Genomic DNA, 18478 nt, shown 5'->3' on the forward strand with positions numbered 1-18478 from the left:
AAAAAAATTCCAATAAGATCGAATCAAATTTGCCTGTGCTATCAAAAAAAAATTTTTTTTAACTTCATGGCGTCATCAGAATCCAAAAAATTTACTTTTACTCTATCACATCCAAATTTTATCCAATTTTGATAAACAAAGTATGTAATCCTAGTAAATTTGGGTCATACTTTTCAAATTTGTGGTCAAAATTAACCTAGCTTTAATAGGTTTCAAGAATTTGGAGTCCTGGTCCATGAATTAAGCACAGAATTGATAGCTAGCGAAAAACTGACATCACAGATGAAAAGAATGACCCAAAATTAGTGGGTTATAAAAACGGACAACCTTTACTTTAACAATAAATAAATATTAATAAAACAAATCGTTTTTCTCTATTTCCCCCCTCTACCTGAGGGATGATTTACTCCAGGTGCGGTTTTCGGCATTTGGACAAAAAATATTTTTTCGATATTTTATACCCAAAAAGATGAAACCCAACCTTCATGATATTCGTAAAGTTGTAGAATCCTTAAAGTTAAAATATGTTGTCATGTTAATCAACCTTCTTGTCATGTTAATCATTTTCCTTTTCTAGGATAAAGAACTCTGATAATATTTGAAATAATTAAGATTTAAAAAATCATATCACTTTATTTACAAACAATTCAACAATTTACAAAATAAATCCTTTTAATTCATATAATTCCCTTCTTAATCTTAACATTTCGATATTCAATTGTAAAATTGAATAAAGCATCCAACTCACCGAAAATATTCGATATCATTTTAAGTAACATTTGGTTTAAAAATAAGACCTTGCTCAATTAAAAAATCGTACAATTTCCTCGTTTTATTCACATCAATACGTATCGCTTTTCTAGCATCTTGTAATCGTAAACCATTTAATTTCTCACATTCAGCTATTAAAATTCGTTTTAATTCTAAATACGATTCGGGAACTATACGAACTTGACTACATAATTTCTTCTCATCGTCCGATAATCGATCAAAACATGGTAAACCAATTATATCTAACGGTCCAGCGATAGCTCTTTTATTCGGCACTGTCGTATTAAATGGAACATCACAATCATTAAAACTTTTATTTAACGATACATCCGGTCGATTAAAATAATTTTGAACGTCTGAATAAAAATCTTCACGACGTTCTTTTAATTTCACATATAATCGCGCACCATGAAACGTTCGTATTCCTTTTAATCGTAAATCTTTTAAACGATGTAAATAATTTTTTAGTTCGGTTTGACGAAATAAACTATGCATTATAAAATCAAAATCTAACGGCGATAAAAATTGTGTAAATCCTAAAAATCGTTCGAGTGTGTGTCGCGGTAACGAATTTTCATATTTCGAAAAAAATAAAAATTGTTTACGAGAAACGATACCATGTGCTCGAATTACTTCTAATCGTCGTTGTCGTTCACGTAAACGATTATTATACGCTTTAAATACTGCACATGCCATATCTTCGTCTACATCGGATAAGTTTTCTAAATTTGAGTAAGTTGAACTTAAATTTGTGATAATTGTCTCAGCATTACTGTCATATGGATACTCAAAATCTGATCGTGCTGCCGAATATCCAGCCAAATTATTGTATGTAATTGAATTTGGTTCACATCTTGGTGGTTCTTCGATATTTTTTAAACGAAAATTGTACGGTGTTACGATGTTCGGTGTTAAAACATTCGTTTTTGGTATTTTTGGTAGTAACTCTGACGGTTTGTTTATGTAAAATGTGTTGTAGTGTTCTTTACATTCATCGGGATTTCTTGTTACGATTCGTCTTGAAATGTTTAACCAATTTCCATAACCGAATTCCGAGATGGCTTCTAATAATGATATTTCTTCAGCTGATGACCAGTTTGTATTTTCAAATAAACTAAATTTTTCAGGATTCATTTTGATGAGAAATAAACTTTTAAATTCGAATGCACATGTTGTACAATTGACATTGACAATCAAGTTAGTAAACACAATTTGACACAATCCAATTTTCAGAAAAGACATGTGTACATGTGTTTAAAAATTGACGTCTTACGCTTAACGCTAACGGAGCCGTATTTTTACTATTTTCGACGTAACGTCTGTACGTACGTAGGTACGTACACGGTGAGTTATTTTATTCGATACATCAAAAAAATTTCCTAAAATACACCAGCTACTAAAAATTCGTTCACTAATAGTCAATTCGTCGGGGTCACTAAAAGTCAATTCAGGCTTCTAATCGATGGGAGATTTAAAAACGATTAAAGTTAGAAAGAGGTTCCTCATAAAAAAGTCATTATTCAATTTAATCAAAAAATAATAATTCAAATACAGAAAAATGGTTTAGATAAAAATGTAAGGCTCCCAAATCAAAATTTAAAAAATACCGTAAATTACCTTTATTTTGGTCTTCGTACGAAATACGAAAAATAAGTTATTATTTTTTTTTCAATATTCTTGACAAATTAATAATTATTCATGTTATCACAGTATTAAATTAAATAATGTTTTATATATAAAAAAAAATAAATAAATAAATAAATATAATATTAGTTCTAATTTTTAGAAAATCATACTTTTTTAAACTTTTTCCATGCGTCTACCATAGATTTCTATGAAATTAGCCAAAAAACGGAGATTATAATTCGAAAACCTGAGACCAGAAAAAAGCAAGGTCATTTAAAAGCCAAATTAAATTTAATTGAATAAGGACATGAGCTTTTAAGTCGTATATTTTTTTCCAAAATTCAACTTTCGAGAAATTTTTCAAATAAAAAAGGCGACACTATGTATACATAAGATATATTTGGTGTTTTTATACCATGTATATATGTAGTATGCATGTAGTATGCAAGGTATGCTAAGTTTAGTCCCAAGTTTTTAACGCTAAAAATATAGATGCTACGCAGAAAATTTTGATATAGATGTTCATAAAATCATTTTATTAGTCTATTTTTGGTTGTCCGTCCGTCCGTCCGTCTGTAAACACGAAAACTCAAAAACGAAAAAAGCGAGTTCGTAAATGAGCAACATAGGTCAAATGGGTCTTGAGTTAGAGATAGAACAAAAGTTTAAATGTAAAAAATGTTCCTTATTAAAAACAAAGCAACGTTTGTTTGATACATTTTTACATATTATATGGGAATATCAGTTATATTAGTTGTATATGTATGACAAGTATGTATGTGTAATGTGATAGAGTAATCAACACTGTCTATGCATGGTATTTCAACAATTAACTTAGTCAATTGTTTGTTGTCACTTGTTTAATGTGTGTTGTGTCACCAAATATATCTGATTTATAGATATAGGTAGTGTCGCGTTTTTATTGAACGCAAGATCCCTCTTCAGACTTTTGAAATGAAAATGACTTACATTGTATGTAAATGAAGCTTGCATAGCCGCACATGGCTGAAAAATTAATAGCTGTAGAAAGTTAAAAACTAAATTCACGACTTTTTTCATATCTATTTATTTTTCACCCTTCACCTTTCTGTGAAATGATAAGTAGCCTCCACAATGTGTTTTTTACAATTTCCAGATAATGGTCCATTTTATAATAAAATAACTTTGCTTAGTGTGAACATGACTTTATAATTAAATGATTTTTTTGTTATTCATTTTAAAATTGGCAATCCTAAATACCAGACATCAACAATGGTGAAGTATTTGACATAATATATAAATAAAAAAACAAATATTTATATTTTTTATATGAAGAACTAATCAAAAATGGCTAGTTTCCATCCAAAATGTGGTAAACGTGTAACATTATTAAATAATAATACAACCGCAGTCCGTAGCGATAGTGAATTCAATCATGGAATAGTTTTAAGTAATGAACCATTAGTATCAGACTGTTTATTTGAAGTTCGAATTGATAGAAAGGTGCATAAATATATCCAAATTGCTCCCCCAATATTTCAAACACTAAATCATAAGCTAATTTATTTAGGTAAATTCATGGTCAGGAAATGTTGAAATTGGTGTCACATCATGTCATCCTGATACCTTGGAATTACCTGCAGTTGGTGTATCGTTACGGCATGGATCTTGGGTATGTCGAAAAATTTATACTCAAATGATTTAATTACATCGTAGGATATCGTTCAGATTGATTATTGATAGTGTAAAACCTAATTTATTACAGGTGATGTCTGGTAACTCAATACTAAAAGATGGGATAGCGTTAAAAGAATTTTATGGACGTGATTTAGATAAATTAAATGAAGGCGATCGTTTAGGTGTAATGCGAACATCAAATGTATGATTTTTGATATTCTCAATATTGGGCCTGCTCTCGATTCAATGATGTATAATTTATTTATAGCTTGTGAAATCTGTTTCATGTACTAACATGAAATTCAAATCCACAAAAGTAAGAAGGTCCCCTTGTAAGAAGGATGATGAAACCTCTATGTTATTTGCACAAAAGTAAGAAGGTCCCCTTGTAAGAAGGATGATGAAACCTCTATGTTATTTGCACCTGCAGAAACATGCATGGCGTGAGGTTGAGAATTTTTGGGTCTGAAACCTTGCATTCATCAATCGTGGGAGAAATCCTGGCCTCTACAGAATCCTATGGCTTCATCTACTTAAAATAGCATCTCTTAACTGTGGACGTCTCCTTTCGAGTAACAGGTTGTTCTCAAGGAGGACCCCTTGATCAGGGTGCTAGGGCTCTCGATTCAGTGGTGTATAATTTATTTATAGCATTCCCTGTTCATAACATGGAGATATCTGAAGATGGGGACCTCATCCCCATCTTCGTAACATGAGGATCTCTGACGATTCCTCTTGTAAGAAGGGCGATGAAACCTCCATACATGTTATTTGCACCTGCAGAAACCTGCAGGTCGTCAGATTGAGAATTTTGGGTCTGAAACCTTGCATCCATCAATCTTGGAAGAAATCCCGGTCTCTACAGAATCCTATGGCTTCATCTACTTAAAATAGCATCTCTTAACCGGGTGCTAGGGACCCATTTGCGTGAGCCATTACAGTGTAAAAGAAAAGCTTAGTACATTTATCTTTTACGTGAGCAGGCTAGGCCCATTTCTAAAGATGTTTTTAAAATAATTTAAAATAAACAAATTTTTTAGAATGATTTGTTAATATTTATCAACGGTATATCACAAGGTGTAGCAGCAACAGATTTACCCACAACGTTATACGCTGTTATCGATATGTATGGGAAATGTGTACAAGTTTCAATTTATAATGCTGGCCCACTAGAACACAATAACGATGATTTTCTAAGTTGTGGCGAAAGTTCACAATTAACTTTAGATAATGAAGTTACTGGCATGAGTATGTTAATTTTTAATATATATTTATATACTTTCTTTTATTAAATTAGTTTCTTTATTCGTGCAAAATTATTTAAGATTTTTTTCTTGAATTGGCTTCGATCGATTATTGCTAGAATTTTAATCATCAGCTTCTGTATATGATACGTTATGTTTCGATTTAGATACAAAATAGTTTTATAGGGATATTTATTTTAAGGGATAATTTAAGATTATCATTTAGATACAGAAATTTTAACATTTAAGGTAGTACCAGCACTAAGGCAATTTTAGATTTAGGGTTGAAATTATTTGTATCTTATTTTCAACTTTGATGATGAATTTTGAACTTCATGACTGCTGGCGAAAAATAAGAATACAATTTTTCAATATCTGCCTTAGTTTTTGAAATATTGAAAGCTAAATAATAGACCTTTTTCACATTTGTTTATCTTTTTTTTAAATGAAAGTAAATGTCTTGATAAATGTTCTAATTTTTTTCCCCGATTTTTTTGGAGCCTGTGGTAGCCGCAACAACTTTCCGAACAGAGGCCATTGGAAGTGATATGAGAACTTCGGAACGTCTGCGATTGTACTCAGACTATATCTGTCTTGTAGTACCACCAGTACGTTCTTCCTTCCATCTAAGATTGGCCTTTTTCAGGATATCACAACCAATGTTAAACATTACCACCTTAAAAGTAGGCATTTTTAAGGTGATACCTCCCCCAACAGACTTAATCCAACTTTATATTTTTAAAAAAATCAACCTTTTTATTTAAAATTGCCTTGGTACTTGTACATTTTTAATTTTTTTGAATATTCAATCTTTTCATCAGAAACATTTTTTTCTTAATATTATTCTCTAATTAGCTCATAAGCCCTTAAGTAGACAAACAATGTTTATGCGAAATATAAAAATGATATTAGGCTTTTTTAGAGATAAAGAGCACATTCTCTTATGGCTGTTTAACTCAAAAATTGTCCACAAAATAGCATTAAAGCGAAGTGTATAAACTAACTTTATGAATACGTATGGTCTGAACTGAACTTTATGTCTTCTTGAACACCAACCCCATCTTAATTTTATGCTACTTGAGATATACGCTAGTGTCGCTCATTTCCATTCCAATAATATGATTGAATCGTCTTATTAAGGTTTGTCTATGCCTCTACCCTCCATATTGATAACTATGTGCATTTACTTGGCAAGAAGCACAATATAATTATAACGACAACATTGGCTAACAATATTAGTTTATATAGTGCCATTATGACGATGAGATTTTAACTTTAAAATACTTTAGATAATTGTAATGTCAAAGACTTAATATTAGATTTTATTTTCGCATAAACAGTGTATTTAGTGAATTTTATTTAGTACAAAATTTCATTATTCATAATAACAATAAAGGTATGAGTTTGGCGTCTAATTTGAGTGAGCTTAGTTTGGATTTACGGCAAGATTGGAATGTAAGTTTAAATTTACCAATAGAAAATGCAAACAACAATAATGTTTTAATACCAGCTAGTGGTGGTGATAATATGAGTAAGTACAAAACATTTTGTTTCTCATTTTTCAACAATTTTTCCCAAGAATTTCCTACTTTAAAATATAATTTTTTTGCGTCTAATTTTTTTTCACAATTTTAAAAACTTATTTTTTCAATACATGTTATTAAAATTTTGAAATTGAACGTCGAACTTTATATTTTGAAACATTCGAGTCTTGGATAATCTGTATTATTTTCATATAATATTACTTCAGGGTTTCAGCCATCATTCCGAGATGATAACTACTTTGAGCTAGAAGACATGTAGAATTTAGAATCTAGATAATAACAATGTTCATTGCCAATCTAAATAGAAGTCTTAAGATGTTACTTCATGATGACGCTTGATGCTGGCTTTGATCGTAAAATTAAGGTTCCACCTAGCTGAAAAACATAGAGTTATTTCTAGAATAAAAATTTATTTAGTTCGTACTGTCAAAATCAATCCTGAGAATAAAAAGCTAAACTATACGTTTACTTTTTTTACGATGTCACGTTGCTAAACTTTTTTCCAGATGGCGGTACGGCCTAAACTGATCACTTGACCTATTTTGACGCTCAAACGCAGCGTCAAGCGTCAGCATGAAAACACACCTTGAAAGATATCGTTAGTTAATCAGATTTAAAATTTGGAATTTTGAAATTTTAAATGATCAAATTAAATTGTAATAAAATTTAAATTTCACCCCAATCCCTAGATAATTTTCTTTGTAATATAAATACGTATTTCGATTACAATATAGTCATCATCAATATAATTTACCAAGTTAGCGACAGTTAAAATCTCTTAGGAGGATAATTAGGATTTCTAATTCTTGCTAATGATGACTACATTGTAGTCGAAATACGTATTTATAATACCAAAATACCTGCATTCATTTACATTCAAATTAAATTGGGAAAATTGATTATTAAAGCTCTTATTCTTAAGCACTTTTTATTAATTTTTTGGTCACTACTTACTAGACGTTTAACATGATTTTAAATATTTCGTAGTTACATCACCAAGAGATCGCCTTCGATTTCATGTACGATGTGGTTCATTAGTTAAATTAACTGCAAATTATCGATCAGCAGAACGTCGAAGACCTTTAGATGAATTTAATAATGGTGTCGTTATGACTAACCGACCATTACAAGATGATGAATTATTTGAAATACGAATTGATCGTTTAGTAGAAAAGTGGAGTGGTAGTATCGAGGTATGTAATTTAAAATTTCTTCTCAAAAAAGATTTTATGTTGAATTTCATTTGCTGAAGGTTCTTTCAATTTAAGATAGTTTTGAGATAATGGTGTGGAAATTTGAAAATTCTTTAAAACTTTTACTGTTTTCACAAATATTTCTGATTTGAGGAAGTTTTTGAATAATTATGAAAATTTGTAATATTTTTGAATAGGTTGGTGTTACAACGCACAATCCAGCAACTTTAGAATTTCCAGCGACTATGACAAATATGCGTAGCGGTACAATTATGATGTCCGGTTGTGGAATTTTAACGAATGGTAAAGGTACACGACGTGAATATGGTGAATTTAATTTAGATGAATTACGTGAAGGTGACCGCGTTGGTATGATGCGTAAATCAAATGGAAATCTACACTATTTTATAAATGGTTTGGATCAAGGTATTGCGGCGTTTAAAGTTGCACATAATGTGTGGGGTGTTATTGATTTATATGGCATGACAATTAAGGTAAAATTATTTATTTTTTACAGGAATTACCTCGCACTAATAATAGGAGGTTCTTCGCCCTTAAGGGTTTCCTTAAGGGTTGTAAGGGGATTTTCTAACAGATTTCCAAACATTATCTTTTTTAGAAGTTGTATCTTTGACCTGTTTTGTTATAGGTAACAATTGTCGATAAGGATGAACGTGAATCACAAAATCTAATCACACGTCGTAATACATTGTTACGTGATCAACATTTAAATATTGTCGAATCTCAATCAGCTGAAATTGATTGTTACGATCGTTTAATGTTTCATCCAAATTGTGGTGCACATGCTGATGTTATAAATAATGGACGAACTGCACATCGACCTAAGTATAAACTCATGATTATTTAATATCGAATATCTCGAATTAAAATATAATTTCGTTTATAGTGCTGTTGATGATTTTAACAATGGTGTTGTTTTAACATCACGTCCATTAAAAACTAACGAACAGTTCGAAGTACGTTTGGATAAGGTTGTTGCTAAATGGGCTGGATCCATTGAAATTGGTGTAACTACTCATTCACCGACTGAACTAGAGTTTCCTTTTACTATGACAAATGTCAGGTAAATGTTTTAACAAATATTTTAGAATAATTTTAAGCGAAATAAACAGAGAAACATTTAATTTATTTTAATTATAAGATCTGGAACATGGATGATGACTGGAAATGGTGTCATGCACAATGGAACTACAGTGATAGATCAATATGGTCAAAATTTAGATCGTTTACAAGTTGGAGATCGTGTTGGAGTCATACGTAAAGAAAATGGTACGTTACACTTTTTTGTTAATGGTATTGATCAAGGTCCGGCTGCAACAAGTGTTCCGGATCGTGTGTACGGTGTAATTGATTTGTATGGACAAGCTGCTCAAGCCACAATACAAGATGCATTAGATTATTCACCAGATACAATGAATTCATGTATTTCAAATACAACACTTTACAGGTAATTTAATTGTTTTTGGTTGTAAGCCAAAATATCGTGAAGCAGAGGCGGATTATGGATAATTCGCCTCTGCGACGTGAAGAGATTATTTGGAATAAAAGTATTTAATTGTAAAATTGATTGTTACAGTGATCTTCGATTCCATCATATTAGTGGTAAAAATGCACGAATATCAAATAATGGATTAACTGCATCCAGGCCACGTGCATTAGCTGAATTTAACGATGCTATTGTATTTTCAAATCGACCGCTACGCGAAGAGGAATTATTTGAAATTGTATTAGAAAAAATGGTAGATCGATGGTCAGGTAGTATTGAATTGGGTGTTAGTGCAGTGCGTCCCGAAGAGCTAGAATTACCAAGTACTGCTACTGATTTAGAACATGATACATGGATGTTGAGTGGTGCTGTTGTCATGGAAAATGGTGTAAATCTTAAAAATGGATATAAATTAGATTTGGATACACTAAGTGCCGATTCGAAAATAGGTGCGTAGTAATCCCGCTCTGATTTTACCAAACGTTCAACTTAATTCTGGAATAAAGATTCTATTGTATGTATCTGATAGGCTACCAGATATTTTCCTGTCGTTTACTACAGTTTCGCTAATTGTGCAGATATTAGTCTTGTACTACCTTCGTCGACAGTAAAGCGGCGATAAAATTCCTTAGCTCGGTTTATTTGCCCTCAAAGCAGAATAGGACTACCGAATGTCTCTAAAAGAATAATTGATAGATGTAATTGTATCACGATGGATATGCTGGACCATAAAAACTACCTAACAAATTATAACTGAACCATAGTTGATCTACCAGAAACCCACGACTGTTGAAGGACTTGCCATAGGGAAAAGAAAAAGACGATGACCTCTACTTGGCTTCTTCTTTTATGCTATTGACATCAATATGCACTTGCTGTTCTTAAACATGATAGTTTTCACGATCACAATGAAATTAAGGGTCTTAAATAGGGTAAGTAATTAAGGGTCCCAGTATACATATTAAATTATTTATTAGCTTACCCTCTATTTAAAATGTCCTGATATCGACAAGAGAGCGAGGTCTATTAAGTTATTTAGTTTATTTAGATAATATAGAACAAATATTATTGCTTTGACAATTTATTTACGAAAGAATAATAAAAGACTTAATTTTTTTCCACTTTAGGTGTATTACGACATGCCGATGGAATGTTACATTACTTTTTAAATGGTGTTGATCAAGGGCCAGCATGTCGTGTAAGTGCATCGTCCGTATACGCCGTAGTTGATTTATATGGACAATGCGCTCAAGTAACCATTATCGGTAACAATTCACGATCAATTGTACCATTAGCATCACCCGTTCAAAGTGAAGAACCTACACCGGCATCGTTACAAGCGAGTATTGTACACAATCCAGCGCATAATGTTATGAATGCTCCACAACCACTTGATTCATATCTTGCACATAAATTCGCTGATTTTCATGGTAAAAATATTATACTCTCAGAGAATAATACAATTGCAACACGAATAAAAGATAATTCACAATGTTTTGTATTTACATCGCATCCATTAAATACGGATGAATTGTTTGAAATTGAGATCATGTCTTTGGCACCACAATATGCTGGTAGCATGAAATTTGGTGTTACGACAATGAATATAGCGGATACAAAAGTTCAAGCCACATTATCCAGTAATATTATGTTAAATACTTTAGTGGCCGATTGGTATGTTACAGGTAATAATTTATTTATTTTTTTAATTTGATCGATTTGATTTCTAGCTAACAAAAATAGAATAAAAAAACAAACTATCGAATTTATTGAGCTTATTATAACAGCTCCACTTTATTACCAACATCTGCATCTGTTGAACTTGCCAACATCTGCTTCTTTTAACTGCTGTATCTTTATATTTATAACGACTACAAATTTTAAAAAACACTTGACCAACATATTCTACACATGATAAGAATTCTATTTACACAAAAAAAAAAAGTTTTCCTCTGTCTCTTACCTGTTTGGAGCAAGAATTCACTTTTGAGTGACCTTGAAAGCTAAGATCTACCTCAAGGTCCAATCTTAACAGAACTCCTTTAGCCCTACAACTTTGACATTAAATTTTTTTTTCTAAAACAATTATTTTTCAAGTTTATCTGCTGTCTCAGTGCTTTGCTAATTTTCCGTATATAACGTAACTTTCCATAAAAATATAACTTCTAAGGCGACGACTCATATGAATTAATTTATAATTTAATTTTCAGGGAACGATATTTATGTAAAATCAAAATTATCAAACATGAAATTTTGTCCAAGTTTAGAGTGGCTTCGTGTAGGTGATCGAATTGGTATTAAACGAAGTCACGATGGAACTTTACGAATTTTAATTAATTCAGAAGAAATGGCTATTATTGCAAATAATGTTCCAGAGGTATAGTGATCAAAGCAATTAAACGAAGGCTGAAACTGAAATGCAGTAATAATTTTAATTTCAATCCGAAATATCATTTCTAGCTAGAATTCCATTCTTATACTTATCGCTTCCAGAAGAAACGGAATATGATTTTATTTAAGATAATCAGTTTCAGTTTACGTCTTTTGAATATTTATTTCACTAAAAATTATCTTGTTATATTCTTTTAGGGTTTATACGGCATGATTACGGTTTGTGGCCGAACGAGTGGTATACATATAACAAGTTTCAAATCACCACCGCCAGCGATGACTACAACAATGTCTATGTCAATGTCACCGTTGGCTAGTTTAAAATTACACGATAGTCTAGAATTAGTATTAGATCCACCATCACATTTGGGTAAACCAATGGATGTAGCGGATGGTACTGATGTTGAATCAATATCAGAGACGGATCGTTATGAATTTTATGAAGTACATGGTAGAAATATTGAAATATTATCAAATCGTGTTACAGCTCGACGTGTTGCATCGTATAATCAAGGTGTTGTTATTGTTAGTCGACCATTAATCAAGGGACAAATTTTAGAGGTAAGCCAAATTTATAAAGCTCGCTTTGTTTTACATGAAATTTTAATTAAATAAACATTACGCGCCCTTAGTCTTTTATAATTGCGATAGATGTCTCGCCGTCGAGTGGCCGGTTGTTCTTATGAAGGGCACAGGGGACCCTTTGGTCTAGGTGCTAGAGACCTATTTGCGATACCCCTCTTATGTATTATTATTATATAAACAAAGGAAAACTAAAATCGCGGTAACTCATATATAATAACGCGTATAAATAATTGATAGTAGCTCATCTATTGTTTTATTTAAATTAGAATACATAGACCATTATATTATAAAAGGCGGGCACAAAATTTATTAAAAACATTTACAAAGACAATTTTGTTTTGGTATTGAATTAGTTCCATCAAATGATGTAACATTTTCACCTCCACCAGGTAAATGTCCACCACGTCTTTGTATATAATTACAATCACCACGCTCAGTACGATGATAGTACACTTGTGGTTTTAAATTTAATATATGACAGTCACCGTCATCATCATCATCATCAACTGGTGAATTTCCTAGTGTATATATATTTATGAATTCTCGCACTAAATAATTTAATTTTTTACGTAATATACGACAATTATTACGTATTATTGATGACATAACTATATATTTTGAATGTAAATTTATAAAATATTTTTATTTAAATAAATAATTACTATTAATTTGTTGCTATGCTTTCAATGAATGCACTTGTTTCTCAGCGACTACAGGGTGTAATAGAAATTCGAGTAATTATATAGGCCGTTTATAAGCTATGCCGTTTACAACCATTTAAAAATCAAATCGCGTTTTTCTTACCTTTAATTAGAGGAACTATAGAACGTACGACATCAATCTTCTTGTAGCCTCGAAAAGTGAAAATGTAGATCTAACTTATGTATTAAATCGTAGTGACATTTCAGAACCGTCGATCTTGCCAGAAATGGAATATTACTATCGTACTTAGCGTTACTTGATAACTAGGTCTACTCTTTGCGAACTATAAGCTAATTCTAAATGAAACCATCCAAGGAAATATTAATTTATTTAATTTAGTTCTTTGTAGTTCTGACACAGGTTCTACAAGAAAAGACCGTTAACGGAAATTGGTTAGAACTCAAACATGCTAAACGTTTGAAAATGCGATACACCATGAATTTTACAGAAGCTTCCACGTCCAATTGCACCAGCTATTTTCATATAGTGATTTGCCCAATTGATTTTCCCACTGACCTAAAATCTTTTGACGTTAAAATCATTATGAAATTCTAGAGCAACTCCAAATAGCTCAAGAAGTACAGGCTTGAACCGACGAAATTTGTTCGACTTCGATATACCGTTTTAGTTATTTGTTGATTAATTTGTTCTAGATTAAAGTAGAAAAAATCAATGAAAAATGGACATCATCATTAATGTTGGGAATTGTTTGTATCCCACCATGTAAAGTAAATTTTTCCGTAACTACACTTCATGGATTCAAAAAACATTGTTGGATTATCTCTAGTGATTGGTTATCAATTAATGGAATTAAGGTTTGTCTGTTCTAGAATTCAAAATTCAAAATTGATTTTAATATTTTCTATACTTTTCATATTTACAGATCAAATCAAATTATGGTATAGTACTTGATAAATTAACAGCTGGAAGTATCGTTGGTTTACTTTTATCGGAAACTGGACGATTATTTCTTTATGTAGATGGTGTTAATTTAGGTCCATTACCTGCTGGATTACCAACGTCGCATAATTATCATGCAGTATTCGATTTATACGGACAATGTGAACAGGTTAGTAACTACAAACTGCTTACGAATTTTTCTCTCGAATTGTAGAGGGTAGAGATAAGGGGAACCATCTCTGTATATAAAAAATGTCCATCTGTAGCACTTGTGTAAGTTTTAAAAAAAAGTGCTCAAAGTAATAAGAGGAAGATAAAAATCTAAACAAAATGTTCAGCTGTACACTTTTTTATTTTAACGCCTATTTAAGATGGCTTTCCGACTGGATTATGTAGCAATATTAAATATTACTTTTTTTGTCTAGATAACAATATTAAATAATCAATGTGATAATTCTGATCTAATTGAACAAAAAACTGCAACATTATCAAATCAATTATCTGCTGACATACCATCAACTTCTGGCACTGATAATAATCAACAATTTGAAAAGGCTGATCTTGAATCTCATGAAAAAGAAACACATAATTCTGATAGTAATTTAGCAGCTTGCTCATCACAAGAACAACCATCACAAACAAAATTAATGATTGCAGATACAGAAACGACAATACTTCATCAGAATATTCAACAACCGCCATTAGTACCGGTTATTATTCAAGAAAATCAATCACAAAAATGTGAATATTTAAAAGAATGTTTAAATTTTAAGAATAGTCTTGTTTTACCTGGTATGTATTAATTTTTTTACAAAAAACTTATTACTAAAGTGTTCGTATTCGTTGTGTGCGTAGTCATGGTAGGGAAAATAAAATCGATGCCAGCGCTTCCAGTGAAAAATTTTGGCGTTAAAGGAGGCTGTTATAACTAATTTGCAATTCTTTACATGTTAATATTATAGAAAATGCCAAATTAAAATTATTGAAAAATACTAATTAATTAAACTTAATGCATTAAAAATTGTGAAAATAAGAAATCTAATTGCACAAATATTATTTTTCAAATGTAAATTATCATAATTATTTATTTAAATTTGTGAGACAATAATATTAAATTTTCAATGTAAGTCATAAATTCAATCCATACAATTCTATAATTAAAGTAGTGTATCATTACCATGGAAACGCCTCAAATAAAACTCACGCACGGAGCGAATAAATCGTTTATTGATTTACAAAATATCCTTAATTATCAAATATGAAGTATAAAAAAAGTTATTTGGGACAAAGACAAATATTGAAATATACTTGTTGTTTTTTTTACAATTTGCAGAAGAATTTTTTTCATCGGATGAACCGATTTGTTATTGTTCAAATTGTTATTATGCTGGTAATGAAACATATTTACGAAAAGGAGATCCACCGGAGGAATATTCAATACCATTCGGCTGGACAAAATTCTTATTAAAATGCCCTGCATCAACAAATGTTATGACTGAAAAATGGCATGTGGCATTTTATGGTACTAAATTAAATGTAATTCGTGCAATTTTAGATAGACGGCAACCATTAACTAAAGGTATTTATTTAATTATGAAATATTAATAGTTAAACTTTTCTTTAATTTATTAATTTTCTATAGAACAACAAGAATCTTCAAATTTATTAAGTTGGCCAATTGAGAAAGGAGAATCAAGCAGCTCGCAAATTGTATTTTCGCCTTGTCTCGAATATGCTACTTCAAATATCAAACATAGGTGAGTACTCAAAATTCAAAACGTAACAAAAAATGATTGCATTAAGGTTGTTATGAAAGTGGAAGATGGGTCTCATCTTCGTCAGGTTATTGTCAGTTTCAAACAATAGATGCTTTTCCTGTTAAACGTACTATATAATATAGTTCATATATGGTAACCCGAAAAAACCCGAAGACATACGATGTACGTTAATTGAGTAGCTATGTAGTCATTATGTATCGATGGGTAACAACTACACTGTGTGCTGTGTCCGTCAGGTGATTTTAAATTTCAAACAATAGTTGCTTTGTCGACACTACACAAGTATACAAGTTATACGTACGCATTACTAAAAAGCACCTGAAACATAACGAGGTCATTCGATCAATAGATTTTATCCTTCATATTTTTTCCTCACCGGGCGCCTTATATGAAAAATCAATTCTTAAGGAGTAAACTCCAAAAATTAAAGGAATGCCTCTATTCCCGTGAGATTATATGATAGCGAGGCTCAACATTTTTTTTTCTTTGGTTACAGCTATATCGATAAATGTACTTCAAATAAAATTCAAGTAACTGCAGCTTTTCAACTACTTGTACGACCTGGTTCATATTCAATAAACCAAGGCACTGAATCGAATACAGATGAATCAAGTTGTACAAGTTCGACCACATCATCATCACAAACATGTAAAACATTACGTTCGGTTAAAGAATGGTATACAAAAGAAACTGGTGCCATTGTATTAAATAGTTTATTATTAAAACTCGAAACATTTTAATTTAAAAAAAAAAGGTGTATAAAGTGTCACAAGTGGTATCGCAAATCTTGTAGATTAAAGTGCCGTAATATTATTACTAGTTACTGTTTAACATAACATGTGTTTTTATGTTTTTTAAATCATTTTGATTTAATAGACTCAAATTTTATCAAAATGTTGTAAAATAGTAGACTTAGCGTGACAGTTGAACCACGAAAAAGGGTTAATCTACGACACCGGTTTTTGAACAAGTCTTCAGCCAATTTTTTTGTACTCGACTTAAAATGGGTACCATGAAGTAGCGAGTTTAATTTTGGAGGACAAAAATAAGTCAGGCAAGACAAAATTTGATAATTACAGTAACTTTCCCATGATATTTATCGGAATTTTGACCATAAATTCGGTCACAAATGCTCTTCATTAAGTTTAAGAATTATTTATTGATTGTCTGTCTTTTCAGGACAGTTTTATGATGGACAATTCACGATGGCCGACTTTAACGATTCTTCCTTGAACGTTTTGTACCGGTTGCAAGTCCGTGTGTTTTATAAAACTTTTTCCGCCTATAAATCTTTTCTAACACTTGTAGCAAGTCGATAAACGATATTTGACGTACTACTAAGTTGTACTGGTTTAACGAGTCCCTGTAAATATAGAAGTTGATCTTGTCAATCGGCTATTATTTTAGACACAAATTTAAAAAAACGATTACCAACTTTAATCATTTTGCTTACTTTTTAAATTATAAATTACCGATACTTTTTCGAAGAATTTATGACAATTTTCATAGTCCATCATTTGATTCCAGATAAAAGACTGCTTCTTTGATATTATACATTAGGCAGCTAGACTACGAACTATAGAAGTTCTTCTTTCTACGAATTATAGAATGAAAAACTTTAACACGCAATAACATTATTAGTATTATTTTCCAACTTAAGGTGGCACTTTAATTGCGTTTAATAAAATACCGCTATTTGCACTATATATACTCTTCCTTATTACAAAAAAAAAATCATACAAATTATACAAAAAAAAACTTTATACGCTTTATTTCTCATATATATATGCGCAGCAACTTTTTTGACAAATTCTAGTCATTGTTTAAAGGTATTTTTCCATTGCACCCAACATGAAAAAGACATTCCGGTTTTGTATTAATTGAAAATAATAAAATTATATAATTTTGTGTTTTACGAAGTTTTCGTCACGAATAGTTTAGTATGAAAAAATGTTTTTAAAAAAATCGTGCGCAAACCATATTTTTATGTATGGTTATACGGGGGTATCAATAAATCTCTGGTAGGGACCTGAAATTTTATTTAAAATGAGAATTTAAATTGATATTAAGACTTTTTAATTTGGATGAAGTATGTCTAAATATTTCTTGATGTAGTGAACAAAATTAAGTTAATACGTTTTCTCTGTCGAATAGAATCAAGAAGTGTTTAAGGTAGTATAGCAGTATCGAGAAGGGGTACAGAATAGTCAAGTCAGCAATCGTTTTTGAATTATTTTTTTTACAATGTTACAAAAGAATTCATAATAAATTAAAATAATATAATATTTTAAAACCCAGTTGACTAAAATTTAACTGTCAAATTCAATGGCCAGCTGCTGTACGAAGTATAAATACAAGGACTCCGAACTAAGATATAGATAGAAGGAGTCAGATAATAATAGTACCATACTTTTACGGTACGGTACGTCCTGAACTCTTGAGGAGTCAGTGGCAGAAAATAGAACTATTATCCGGGTTTGTTATTGTGTACAAGCAATAAGCATTGAAACTCTATCTATTGAAAAGTTGTGTTTTATTTTTTTTAGATGAACTATGTCCCTCAATTTGTGACCCTCGATAC

The 18478-nt window shown here is 31.0% G+C and overlaps 2 protein-coding genes across 2 annotated transcripts; one reads left to right on the forward strand and one right to left on the reverse strand.

Moving 5' to 3' along the window:
* Nucleotides 1-709: 709 nt before the first annotated feature.
* LOC123298261 (transcriptional adapter 2-alpha) lies at nucleotides 710-1964 on the reverse strand. The gene has a single exon (XM_044880222.1). The coding sequence runs from the start codon at nucleotides 1903-1905 to the stop codon at nucleotides 769-771; it is 1137 nt and encodes a 378-aa protein (XP_044736157.1). The 5' UTR covers nucleotides 1906-1964; the 3' UTR covers nucleotides 710-768.
* Nucleotides 1965-3870: 1906 nt separating this feature from the next.
* LOC123297909 (neuralized-like protein 4) lies at nucleotides 3871-18133 on the forward strand. Its single transcript, XM_044879742.1, has 20 exons — nucleotides 3871-3879; nucleotides 3947-4048; nucleotides 4142-4255; nucleotides 5094-5301; nucleotides 6694-6828; nucleotides 7829-8034; nucleotides 8232-8528; nucleotides 8684-8880; nucleotides 8942-9118; nucleotides 9197-9467; nucleotides 9630-9990; nucleotides 10669-11226; nucleotides 11752-11918; nucleotides 12131-12493; nucleotides 13873-14034; nucleotides 14103-14288; nucleotides 14545-14911; nucleotides 15453-15698; nucleotides 15762-15876; nucleotides 16394-18133. Exons 3-20 carry the CDS (start codon nucleotides 4145-4147, stop codon nucleotides 16635-16637), a joined length of 4371 nt encoding a protein of 1456 aa, XP_044735677.1. The 5' UTR covers nucleotides 3871-3879; nucleotides 3947-4048; nucleotides 4142-4144; the 3' UTR covers nucleotides 16638-18133.
* The last annotated feature ends 345 nt before the right edge of the window (nucleotides 18134-18478 follow it).

Source organism: Chrysoperla carnea, chromosome 1 (genome assembly GCF_905475395.1).
Source record: "Chrysoperla carnea chromosome 1, inChrCarn1.1, whole genome shotgun sequence".
Taxonomy (NCBI): domain Eukaryota; kingdom Metazoa; phylum Arthropoda; class Insecta; order Neuroptera; family Chrysopidae; genus Chrysoperla; species Chrysoperla carnea.